At 37.9% G+C, this 13,681-nt stretch overlaps 1 protein-coding gene across 1 annotated transcript; it reads right to left on the bottom strand.

Moving 5' to 3' along the window:
* Positions 1 to 11,008: 11,008 nt before the first annotated feature.
* Positions 11,009 to 13,016, bottom strand: LOC108336351 (DELLA protein 1). Its single transcript, XM_017572773.2, has one exon. It carries the CDS (start codon positions 12,841 to 12,843, stop codon positions 11,188 to 11,190), a length of 1,656 nt encoding a protein of 551 aa, XP_017428262.1. The 5' UTR covers positions 12,844 to 13,016; the 3' UTR covers positions 11,009 to 11,187.
* Positions 13,017 to 13,681: the final 665 nt, after the last annotated feature.

The following is a 13,681-nucleotide window of genomic DNA, read 5'->3' as shown; positions in this document are numbered from 1 at the left end:
AGTTTCCTTGAATTCCTCTCTTCTTGCACAAGCCAAGACAACCTCCACACTTAGCACACTTAGAATTTTCGAAATACTCACACTAAGAGCCTTACTCTTATGTCCAAAACACCCATTCAGCTTTGGAATTAAAGGAAATGATTCCTAGACACACAAGGACCCATGGAATTGTTATTTAGTAAAGATAATTCAATAAAACAATGCCCCATACTCCTTTCCAGCCCCAAAACATGGAGAGAATGTCTGAAAGGGTCCCTAAAATTATTCCCACAAAAGGAACCGCAGCCAAGCCAGCTCACATTGTCTACAATCCAAAAAAAATTTACTGCTCACGCAAATCCCCAGCAGCAAAATTTATCGCAACTTTGACAGTCCGGTTGACCCCTTACCGAAGTCGAAAATACGCATATGAGTACTCAAATCGAAGCTCTTTGAGTCTACTATCTAATAAAAGAAGAATCAGCTAAATTGATATTTTCCACAAAAAGTTATAATTAAAATAGTGAACCATGTCAAGTCTGACAACACTTTATTTTTACATTATAACTTAAACTTTCTACAACTAGGTAAGTTCATGAGGTTCAAGGGTCTTACAGGAGATGCTTAAGGAATACTATATCAGACCGGACAAGACATACAGAAGAGTGACCGAGCACTATAGCAGACCGGGTAGAACGTACAGGAGGCCGACCGAGCACTATAGCAAACTGGACAAGACGTGCAGGAGACTGATTGAGCACTGTATCATACGGAGAAGGAAGTGCAGGAGGCTGACCGAACACTTGTAGTAGACCAAGAAGGATGTATAGGAGGTTGACCGAACACTGTAGCAAACTAGATGGGCTATTAAGGAGACTTTTTGAGCTGTTGGGAAGCTTGACTACATTTTGTCCCACTCATCTAGAGCATGTGGAGGGTACCTACAAAAGACACTTTGATGCTTAAGTCAATAGGTGACCATTCAAATGGCTAAAAATGCATATTGTGTGCATGATGTGTGAAGCCATATATGATATCTTTATTTGTAGTAGTTGTGATGGACCTTTACATTTTGTTGGCCTAATGACAGCCCAATCACACCTTAATTTTCCTTATGGGCTTAATGAGTCATTATCGCTGATAATCTGATCATGGTGGTCGGCCTGGTCGGCGTTGTGGTGCCAAATCCTTTGGGAGTTCTGTCATACAATACACCAATAATTCAATTACTAGAAAATTACTGATCGATTGGTAATTCCCTTAATGATTGATCAGACTTGTAAATTAAGCATATTTACAGGTAAAGTATGTTTATCAACTTTTTGGTCATGATTAGACCAATGTTAATTAAAAACTCATTCCGAAATCTATAAATACATATTTAAGATAAGGAGGTAGGTGATCGTATTTATTACATGGTTGAGAATTGACCCTGATCACCGAATGATCATTTACTGACTTAAGCATCATAGTAGCTTTTGCAGGTAACCGTTGAACAATATTACTGAGTATTGAAGTGAAGACTTGGATTCTCAAACAATAAACAATCAAGCACAAGGTTAACTCCCTATACCTTGGTCATTCCTTCCTTTTCTACTTAGGCTAGCTTTCTATTGCGCTTTTTCTCCCTTTCTTACCACGTCATGTGTTCTCTCTCTCTCTCTCTCTCTCTCACACACACACACACACATACACACACAATTCTCACTTGTTTTCGCTCTAGAAGGAATGTTTGTGTGGGTTTTCACTCCTTTCACCTCCTCCTAAACCTTAAATACCCACACTCATGCCTCACTTCCACTTGTAAACTCTCGATGCCCTTACCTAGGATCCCCTTCGCGCCTTTAAACGACCATTCTCATGCAAAATCACTCTTGGCTGCCTCTCAACCCCCATGCTCTTAGTTATTAGGGTTTTATCCTAAAAGGGATAAAAAAAATGTGAAGCAGGCAAAGAAGAGGAGAAAGAAGTAAGGTTCTCCGCTTTTTGGTCTCACAAGTTTCCGCATAAGCCTCTTTCCCTCTCACATGGTTGAGCCACTTGCTCGCTCTAAACAAACATATTAAAAAATATAAAGCACGTTGGTAAAAAAAGTAATGTAAGAAACAAAATAAAAACTACTATCTTGCTCAACAGGGTTTGAAATCACACTTCTCAACCATGAACACAAGTAAAACACACGACTAGGCCAAGCTTATTTCACTAATATCATATTCTTTTTACTTGTATTTAACTTATTCTTTCTTGCAAATTTTATAATTTCACATTTTAAGTTAAACAAACAATTTCGACATATCTCAAATACATGTACACTAGATCTTTACCCCACCACCACAAGGCCTAGCTAATAATCACATGGTAATTAAATAAAGACTTAAATGCTTACTTTGACCTCATGTTAAGAGGTGAATTTCTGTTTAGTATCCAGTTTTAAAAATGTAAACATTTGGTCCCTATTTTTTCAAATTTGTATCAATTCAGTCCTATCTGTTAAGTTGGTAGAAACGACGTTAACTTCACGCTTACGTGACTGCACTTTTTCTCTCTCTCCTCTACTCTCTTCCTACCACCTTTTTCTCTCTCTTTTCTATTTCTCTCACCATTAACTACCTGCCACCTTTTTCTCTCTCTTCCACCATTAACTTTTGTTCCTCTTGCCACCGTTAAGTATCATAAAATGATATAGACTGAGATTAAATATGGGAATGTCACTTTTATTTCACTAAGGGTGATATCCCTATTTATAGTTACACATTACATGTCAGTGCCACAGTTTTTCTAATTTTGGCAAATATAGATACCTAATTTTTCCACATGGTTATTGTGGAAGCCAACACTCTCTTTCACAATCAATATTTTCTTCCAAGATACACCACACGTGTTTGAATCACTAGTTAAATCATCTAAGCATAAGATTTTACGATTAAAAAATTAATCTAGTGCAATTATATAATGGGTTAAATATGTTTTTAGTCCCTAAACTATTGGCCGTTTTTGGTTTTCGTCCCTCTTTTAAAATAAGGTACAATTTGGTCCTCATTCTTTTCAAAACGTTCGTTTTAGTCCTCGAAACTTTGGTTTTAGTTCTCGTTTTGTTGACTAAATGAGGACCAAATTTTTAACGGTATTAGTTTTCGAGGACTAAAACAAACGTTTCGAAAAGAATGGGGACCAAATTGTATCTTATTTTGAAAGAGGGACGAAAACCAGAAACGGCCAATAGTTTAGGGACTAAAAACATATTTAACCCTTATATAATTTAGTAGTGTTATTTAATAATAATGATATTTTTTTTTTTAAATTTGACATAAATTTGGAATAATTTATTAGTTGAATATGGTTGCAGCATATATTTCAAACACGTAAATGCATTTGCATTTATTGTGAAAAGAAAAAGGAAAAAAAAAGGAAGTTGTATAAGAAGTTCTGAAATTCCAAACCAGAATAGCCTTTGGTCTCTCCGCCTTAGTGGCCATCACAGTACTCTAAAAAATCTCATGCATTTTTACTCCTTTGTTCTTTGATCGCAATGCAACCTAAAACTGAAACCAAAAACTAATCGATCCTCCATATTATTGATTGCACCAAACGCCATTCTCGGGCCTCACTGTTTCCTCCGATCGCCACCACAAAATAATACCACATTGCTTTCAATTGAATTGACCTATCTGGATCGAGAATAATGAATGCCTATATTTTCGGTATCGTTGTTCCTCGCCGCGGCTCCACCAAGCGCCACGGACTCCCAGCCGACGTTGGCGGCGAGCGCGGCCTCGCGCTACGAAACCACCGCTTCACTTCACCACTCAGTTCTGCCTGGGAGAGCGTCACCACGCTGGCGGAGCTCTTCGAGGGCGCATGCAGGGAGCATCATGACTGTGTGCTACATGGCACGAGCGTGGAGATCGCGTGTGAACTGGACTACTCTTATGGTATAAGACTCGAGAAGCTTCACTTGGGGGACTAGCACTAGCTTACTTACGGGAGAGTCTTCGAATCCGTCACGAGTTTCGCTTCCGGTTTGGCGTTGCTCGTTCATCGCAAGGAAGAGCGTGTGGCTATATTCGCTAAAACCAGAGATCGTTGGTTTATTGCACTGCAGGTTTTTGCTTCTCTGATTCGGACGAGTTTTCGTTCGATATTTGTGTTTCTCATGGTTTTGTTTCTTATGCAGGGATGCTTCAGGAGGAATGTGACAGTTGTGACCATATATTCGTCATTGGGAGAGGAAGCTTTGTGTCACTCGTTGAATGAGGTTCGTTCTCTGTTTATCTTAATCGTTACAGAGAGTGAAGTGTTACCAAAATAGAACCAAGTAAATTAGTTTCTTCAAGCGGACACGCAGAAGACTGAACCTTCATGGAAAAATCAATTAAATGAAAAAGGAGAGGAGGGAAATGGAAGTAGGGTACTTTAAAATGAGAAGAGAAAGTGCAATTTATGGTACTTAATGGTGGGACGAAGAGCATAAGTTAATGGATCGTGATATTCTAACAACAAAATTTTAACACATTTTTGACAACGCCAGGTGTCATTGCTGCATTGGTCCAATTCTTTTTCTTTTATTTCTGAAATTGTGACATCGAAATTATTGAGAGCTTCAGAAAATTTGAGATTCTAAATATACCCATTGTCCTATTTCATTAGAAATCACCGTTCTCTTTCTTCCTTCTCGTTCACCATCTTCATTCTAGCTCTCCCTTTTGCTTTTCGGTCTTCCTCTTCCTTGTGGTTGTCGCTTTCCCTTGTCGTTCTCCTTCTACGTTTTCGTTACATTTCTTCGTTTTGGTCAATGTCGTCCTCTTTGTTGAGTGTATTGTGCAAAATGGAAAGTTTCGGTAACCATGGTCCTTCGACGAGCAAGGTAAATGCATTCTTCCTTCATTTTGTACATTGCGTTTTCGGTTTGGATTTTGGGTTTTCCTTGTTAAATTATTTGTTGTTTTTGTTTTAGGGCTTTTATGTTTTGGTTATTTTGTTTGTTGTTGAGGGTTAGTCACTCCTTTTTAACAAAGTATATTTCTACTTTGAACGAGCATTTGACAGAGAAGCACCGATCACTAATTGCGGAGATGATGGACAAAGTGTTTTATGTGAAGAACCGTCCATGAACACTAGATTTTTTTTCCCGGGAGGCATGTCCACCAACCCACCTCCAATGAAGACTTATGTGAGGATGGGGTCACGAAGGTATTACAAGAGCAGAGTGCTTAGGACTCCTTACACTCGATTTCTTAGAATAAAATATGAGTGATATTTGTATAGATTTCTTAAGAGAAAGTAATACAAAATTGTACATAGATGAACAAATGTTTGTAATTTGGAATATATTTTGTTCAATGTTAAGAGAAAGTAATACAAAATTGTACATATTATTAATGTTAATTGAATTTCCTTTGTTATTGTCATTGTGAAATGAGGTTTTGTTTGAATTGTTAATGAATAAAGTGACCACTTTGATTAGTATTGATGTATTTGATGGAGGAATGAAACAATGCTTGTGACATGATGAAGTTAGGTGAAGTCCTAGAACTTCTGCACCAAAAAACACAGTTGTAATCGATTACAACTCATTGGTAAACGATTACACGAACAAAATCCAGGATTTGTACATAAACTTCTACTGGAGGAGTCAATTGTGGTAACCTAGGTGATCATAGTCAAAATTTTTAATTTTTTGACATAAATCCAATGGTTTTCACTTGATTCTAGTGTTTAAGTGTGAGTAAAATCTAGAAAGTCATGTTTGGGCACCCCATGATTGAGGAAAGGAACAATGTTTATGAGATGAACAACTTAGATGAAGTCTTGAAACTTCTACACCAAAAAATACACCTGTAATCGTTTACAGATGCTTGGTAAACGATTACACGAACAAAATCCAGGATTTGTACAAAAACTTGTACTGGAGGAGTCAATTGTGGTAACCTAGGTGACCATAGTCAAAATTTTTAATTTTTTGGCATAAATCCATTGGTTTTCACTTGATTTTAGTGTTTAAGTGTGAGTAGAGGCTGGAAAGTCATGTTTGGGCACCCCATGATTGAGGAAAGGAACAATGTTTATGAGATGAACAACTTAGATGAAGTCTTGAAACTTTTGCACCAAAAAATACACTTGTAATCGTTTACAGACGCTTGGTAAACGATTACACGAACAAAATCCAAGATTTGTACAGAAACTTGTACTAGAGGAGTCAGTTGTGGTAACCCAGGTGACCATAGTCAAAAGTTTTAATTTTTTGGCATAAATCCAATGCTTTTCACTTGATATTAGTGTTTAAGTGTGAGTAGAGGCTGGAAAGTCATGTTTGGGGACCCCATGATTGAGGAAAGGAATAATTTTTATGAGATGAACAACTTAGATGAAGTCTTGAAACTTTTGCACCAAAAAATACACTTGTAATCGTTTACAGACGCTTGGTAAACGATTACACGAACAAAATCCAAGATTTGTACAAAAACTTGTACTGGAGGAGTCAGTTGTGGTAACCTAGGTGTCCATAGTCAAAATTTTTAATTTTTTGGGATAAATCCAATGGTTTTCACTTGATTTTAGTGTTTAAGTGTGAGTAGAGGCTGGAAAGTCATGTTTGGGCACCCCATGATTGAGGAAAGGAACAATTTTAATGAGATGAACCACTTAGATGAAGTCTTGAAACTTCAGCACCAAAAAATACACCTGTAATCGTTTACAGATGCTTGGTAAACGATTACACAAACGAAATCCAGGATTTGTACAGAAACTTGTACTAGAGGAGTCAGTTGTGATAACCTAGGTGACCATAGTCAAAAGTTTTAATTTTTTGGCATAAATCCAATGCTTTTCACTTGATTTTAGTGTTTAAGTGTGAGTAGAGGATGGAAAGTCATGTTTGGGCACCCCATGATTTTGGAAAGGAACAATTTTAATGAGATGAACAACTTAGATGAAGTCTTGAAACTTTTGCACCAAAGAATACACCTGTAATCGTTTATAGATGCTTGGTAAACGATTACACGAACAAAATCCAAGATTTGTACAGAAACTTGTACTAGAGGAGTCAGTTGTGGTAACCTAGGTGGCCATAGTCAAAATTTTTAATTTTTTGGCATAAATCCTTTGGTTTTCACTTGATTTTAGTGTTTAAGTGTGAGCAGAGGCTGGAAAGTCATGTTTAGACACCCCAATATTCACAAAAGTAATACTGTTTTATTGTCGATTTTTTTGTTCAGAAGTCTATTACAGAACTTGGTTTATTCAAGTACGTATTTATCAATAATAATCCGCAAAAGGTTGATGTATACATTCATGATGAGAACTTTAAATTTCCATAAAGCACTTGAGTATTAAAAACATTACAATAGTAAAGTAGCAACATAGTAATCCATGCCTCGCCGGTGTGCGCGGAAAACCAACTTCCACCTCGCCGGTGTGTACGAAATACCAAAACGTTGCCACCGACGAACATCCAAATAGGGGGAAATGATAGAAGTCAGACAATGCGAAAACACAATACGGGTGTTTCTGAATAATTTTTGAAAGTCATAAAAGACTGACGGAGATTCTCAAGAGAGTGGAGAGCGAAGAGCGACTTCGAAAGAAAAAGACTCAAACAGGATATTCGAAAGAGTGACAGAGAGCGGAGACCGACTTCGCAAAAGTGCAAAACTTTGAAAGAAGAAGACTCACACCGGAGAATCGAAAGAGTGGCAGAGAACGGAAACCGAGTTTGTAAATGTGCTAAACTTCGAAAGAAGAAGACTCAATCCGCCAAAAAGGGTTTCTGAATATTGTTTCTTTTCAAAAATGCCCTCATGAACAAGTCGGTTCCATTTAAAAATTAAGCTAATCATTTTGCAACACATGGCGTTGTCAAATAGTTGGCAAAAATTTGTTGTCAAAGAATCATTTTCCTAAGTTAATGGTGAAAGATAGAGAAAAAGGTGGCAGGTAGTTAACGGTGAGAGAAATAGAAAAGAGAGAGAAAAAGGGAAGAGTAGATGAGAGAGAAAAAAGTGCAGTCACGTAAGCGTGAAGTTAACGCCGTTTCTACCAACTTAACGGATAGGAATGGATTGATACAAATTTGAAAACATAGGAACCAAATGTCTACATTTTAAAACTGGGTACTAAACAGAAATTCACCTCTTAACATGGAGACGAAGTAAGAATTTAAGCCTTACATAAAATATATTCTCTTTTATTATTAGATAAAATTGCAATCACATATTCAAGGACACCTATGACCTAGGGTCTTACAAATCACGAAGCGTTTAACGCCTCTTTTCCAATGGTCATTTTTACAATAGGATGAACGACCTCTAGTACTATTCATGCCCACCAAATCGAGCAGACGCCATCACCCATTCACAAACCCCATCGCCAGTTGTTTCAAGCTCGGGCTTAGGAGGCTTGTGTACCGTATGACTACTCAGTTAGTAGTAGATTGAGCAATCAATTTCTTTATACCCTAAGTTAGCTCCAAAAACCGAACTACTATTATTGAAAAATCATTTACTGATCGGTAGTTACCCTAATGATTGATCAGACTTGTAAATTAAATATGTTTACATGTAAAGTATGTTTATCAACTCTTGAGTCGTTATTAAGTCAATGCTAATTAAAAACATATTTTGAAATCTATAAATGCAGGTTTAAGGTAAGGATGTAAGTGATCACATTTATTGCATGATTAAAAATTAACTCTGATCACAGTATGATCATCTACTAATTTAAGCATTGGAATACCAGATAACCCCTATAGTATTACGGAGTCCTGGAGTGAAGATTTGAATTACTAGACAGTTTAAAAATTATTTAAAATTTGGTGTTGAAGATAGTTAATCTCTCGACCCACTATAAAACAGATAAATTTCAAATAATTTTTTTAATAAATTAAGTAAATTATAAAACAGATAAATTTCAAATAATTTTTTTAATAATTAAGTAAATTTTAAAAGTAATATATAATTGATTATATCTTTTGTATTATGTATATAAATAATAATAAAGTATTTAACAACCCTGCGAAAAAGCAAAACTGTATAAATGTGTTATGTTTGGGTCCATTTTTATCCTTGAAGTATCATTTATTGCATTCGTAAACAGGTAAAGTAACAATTAATAAAACTTTTAAGGCTTAACTTGAACCTAGCTGTGCCATTAATTGCCTTATTTTGTGGGCTACATCAAACTCATTTATAACGATTTGAGATTTACGTACATGTTGGTGAATTTTGAAATGATTAAACATAAAAAGCTGGTGATACTTTGTACTGAAACATTACTCTTTTGAAGTTATTATTTGACCACACTGTACCTTCAGTATGCAAAAATACTTTGAAGAGAAAGAGACATTAGTAAGAAAAATATTAAATATGAAATTCATTTGGTTGAAAAATAAGTTGATTAAAAAAAATAAATAAAAAGTAATATTCAATATGAAACATATTTGATTGAATAGAAATAAAAAAGAAATGAAACGGCGAGATGATTTCAAAATGATGTGATTTGATTGATTTAAGAATAAAAGTATCGTACAAACAAAATTACAACTTTTACTAAACGTTTCGATTTCTTAGGAAAACGCAGAACCTCACCCAACTTGAATCATGGTCTGACCAAAATTTTCATTTACCAAACTACTCTGACCAATAGCAAAAGCCAAAAGGAGTACACAGCCCGTGACTTGGAGGGTAGGACAGTAATTTTCTTCAAAAGTTACACAGTAATTTTTGGGTTTAATATTTTTATACTTCTTATTTATTTTGGGTTTTTTTTTTCAAATAGATCATTTTTTTATTTTGCTTCTCAAATGATATCAAAATATGTTACGTGAAATAGGTTAGATTAAAAAATTAAATAAAAATGTTTTTGGAAATTAAATTTTAAATATCGAAATTAGGATTCCTGGAAATCAAATTGGAAATGAGATTTATAAAAATCAAATTAGGGTTTTTAAAATTGGGAACGAGATTTCTGAAAATCAAATTGAGAACGAGATTTATGTGATTATGGTTGTTAGGGATTTGAAGCTTTCTATGTTTTTGGACTTTCTCTTTACAGGAACGCGAAGAACGCAAAGGGATTTGGGTTTCCATTGAGTCCATGATTTGAATGTGCGAATTAGAAAACATAATTAGGGTGCATGATTTCGCTTTCTAGTGTGCTTTTCTTGCTGGTTTGCATCACGATGAAGTGCGAGTTACCCATGGTGGAGAATAAATGAGGCTCGCGAAGGTGTTTATGCTCATGGTTACGTTTGACCTGAGTTTTGGACTCATGGGTTCGCCATGGTTGTTGCGAGTGGTTCGATCTCGTGCAATGATGGATAGACTCGTTATTATGGCGTCGCGATTGAGTTTTTGTTATATGAGCTTTTGTTTTTTTGGATTGAGGTTCGTGATGATGATGATCGCAACTAAGGCTTGCCGCTGTTTTTGAGTTTTTTGAATCTAGTTTCTTCACAGGTTTTCATGGTGGCGTGAGATGATTGATGCAATGGAAGCATGAAAGAACTTGCAATTTCTGATTAGCTCAAGGAAGAAGATGGTTTTGCAATGGTGATGGTTGTGTGGCGACGCATGGAGGCTAATGGTGACATTTTTCGGTGGCTCTCATGGATTGTTAGGGTTTTTGTTTAGGGAAAAGGTTGAAAATGATGACGTGACAAAATGTGGTGACAACTCAGCTTAATGTGATGATCATGCACTCAGGTTAATTAATGATTTCACCTCACCTTCATTTTAACTATGTTAACTCAATTTAACACAGAGATTCAATTGTATTGATTTTTTACTTTTATGATCAAATTTAGAAAAGAAAAAAAAGAAGAAAAAGATCTTTTAGAAAAAATCCAACATAAATATAAATGATCTGAATGATTAAATATAGTTTTTTGTAGTCTTCAATTTCGGTCATGATAATAGCAAAATTTTTACTTTTACAAAATGGGTAAAATGATTGTTTTTTGAATTTTAATGGATTTTATTTTTCTGTTCCTATTGTTGTAACTTCAAATAAATTATATTTGGGAACGCTTTAAGAGTGAATAAAAAATATTGAAAGTCTTTCGTTAACTTAAGAGGTAAACAAAAAAAATATACTAGGAAGGGTAACCTATGGCAGAGTAATTATAATTAAGATCTTTTAGTTGGTTTTTTACCTTTCTATTTACCCTTCCTGTGTCTCTGGAACTCTCTTACGATTCAGTCACTCTACTTTGACTTAACAGTATCGGGAATCTTGGTTCATCTCATTCTGATCTCTAACTGGGTGCAAACCATTGGGCGCGAGTCTCCACGCGGACGAGGCAACGAGTGGCCTCGTGTGCCACCCGAGCAAGAGGCACCCATTGTTTTCTTCCACTCTGTACCCTTCTCCCGCCTCAGGGTATAGGCCAAGCAACATCCTCGCCTGTCTAAACGCGTTCGAACCCATGCGAACCGGTTCCAACCCGCCCAAACCGAGCCGCGCTCTCCACTGACCCAGCGTTTCGTGCCTCTCCACTCGTTCATCTCCCTCACACGCCACAACGTTACATATCTGCCTCCCCAAGTACATCTCCGCCATCACCAACGCCTGTTCATTCGGCGCCGCCACCGATCCCTCCATCGAGTCAAACAAACTAGAGTAATAGTACAATGCCTCCGTGAACCGCTCCAGAAAAACCGGACCGTTGTGATTCGCTTCTTGCTCCACCACGGTAACAATCTCCGGTTTAATCCTCTTAACCGTGGCTAACACCTTTTCAATGTCAACAGGTCGCGCCAGCAAGCGGTGAAGCTCGAAGATAGAGTTAACCGCGACGAATTCTCCTGCTCGGATGTCGAGAACGGACGGATCTAGATCAGCTAAACTGTTACACACGAATCCGCGGAACTCAAATTGAATCCTAATTTTTCGAGCGAGTTCCGCCAGTTTCAAACCGACCTGACTAAGCGTGTCGGAATCGGGGTCGTCGAGCCGCGGCGGTCCGATCCCGCTGAGGCGGAACGCTGGCGGACCCCCCGGACGGACCGCTAGTGCTTGCATGAACGCCGGCCACTGCAACCCCTGCTTCAGGCCAAAATCGATGACATGCACCGTGTCCGCGGTGGCGAATGCTTCGAGGATTGCGTGGTTCGCCGTGAAGTGCGCGAATTTCAGGTACGGGCTCGATTCGTAGAAATGTGTGTGAAGCATGTCGGAGTAGGAAGAGTCTAGAGTCTCGTAAGGATAGAATCCATAGATTCTTCGAGCGAGAGCTTGAGCGAAGAACGATGCAACCTTCCCCATTGAACCTCCTTGCGACACAGCGAGGGTTCCTGCATGCTTCACAAGGCTTGACGCGAGGCTCGCGTTTCCTAATTGAACGGCCTCCGCGCAGGCCATGAGTGCATGGACGAGATACACGCCGGCTTCCTCCACCAGAACCACCGGAAGAATGTTGTCCGATGAAATCGCGGGCCACAACGGAGATGAAGAACTCTTGAATCGCTTGTGGCAATTCTGATTTTCTGTTTGTGGATAATCTTCGACGTATGGCAATGGAATCGCTGTTAGATCGTTCTCGGGGACAGTGATTAACGGCGATGGAATGACAGCGTTGTTACTGTTGGTGGTGATGGTGTGATTGGGCGCGTTGTTGAGAATGTTCTGGACCCAACCGTAAAGATCGGTCGGGTCGTAATGCACAGTGTTGGAGGCGAGATGGGAAATCCCATCTTCCTCCATTACCATCTCCAATTGGTCGAGCTTGTGTGCCACGTCAACCATGTCCGAGGAACACACTTTGTATCCTACGCCTGCCAACAACTTGTCTTCATTTTCTTCTTCCTCAAACATCTTCTTCCCCTTCCCACTGCCTGAACATTCCCCTTTCACTTCACTTGCGTCTCCCATTCCTTCCCACTTCGTCTTACTAAGCGGGCTTCAGGAAAACAAGAAAACAACAAAAACAGAGAAACTGTTGCTGATGCTGTTTTTTTCTTGGCTCTCCAGATCTTAAATACTGTTACTTTTGGGCGGTGTATGTGCGAATAATAACATAATGTGATGATACGTGTATGCTAGAAATGAAGCTTTGTTTTAGGGTTATACAAGAGCCGTGACAGCACCGCAATGCTAAGAACGAAAGATGCTGGCTGATGGAGATGACACAGTATCTGTTCACATTACGTTCTATTTCAATCTTTCAATCACGCTCTACTTCACGCGCGTGCTTTAACGTTCCTATGTGTAAGTGATTGATTGTCTTTGATAATTTTTGTGGATTAGGCCAATCAACAATGTCCTAATAGCAACACCAACATTTATGATGGTGAGAGAGAATCTCTTCTCTCGCTCAACATTTGATTGGGCATAGTCATAATCGTTTATTAGTATTGAATTTGAGCAATAAGTGCTCTTAATATCCTCTTCATTCATTATACTTTCTTTTGGCATATGATAGCATACATCATTGGATCAGCCGCTAACATTTAATAGATGTGAATGCTACTACGTGTAGGGACAGCCTGCCTGATAATACAGTGTAATGAGCTCGATAGGATTTGGAGAATAAATCGACATCAGTTTGATAGGCCAAACGGTTTTTCTCTTTAATGTTGCTGTAGCCGAACAATAAATCTCGAGAATATGCCAGTTCCATCACCGGCATGGAGTCCAACATCAATTCTAACTCACCGTGTAATCATGTAAGATTTTCTGTTTTTTACGACTCTAATTCATTTTAAGTCTT

The sequence above is a fragment of the Vigna angularis genome, chromosome 7 (genome assembly GCF_016808095.1).
Source record: "Vigna angularis cultivar LongXiaoDou No.4 chromosome 7, ASM1680809v1, whole genome shotgun sequence".
Taxonomy (NCBI): Eukaryota; Viridiplantae; Streptophyta; class Magnoliopsida; order Fabales; family Fabaceae; genus Vigna; species Vigna angularis.
The sequence above is the reverse complement of the archived record's forward strand: the minus strand, read 5'-3'. Positions and strand labels throughout refer to the sequence as shown.

Excerpts from the sequence above, each read along its gene's own strand:
- LOC108336351 (XM_017572773.2), bottom strand. The coding sequence starts at position 12,843 with ATGGGAGACGCAAGTGAAGTGAAAGGGGAATGTTCAGGCAGTGGGAAG.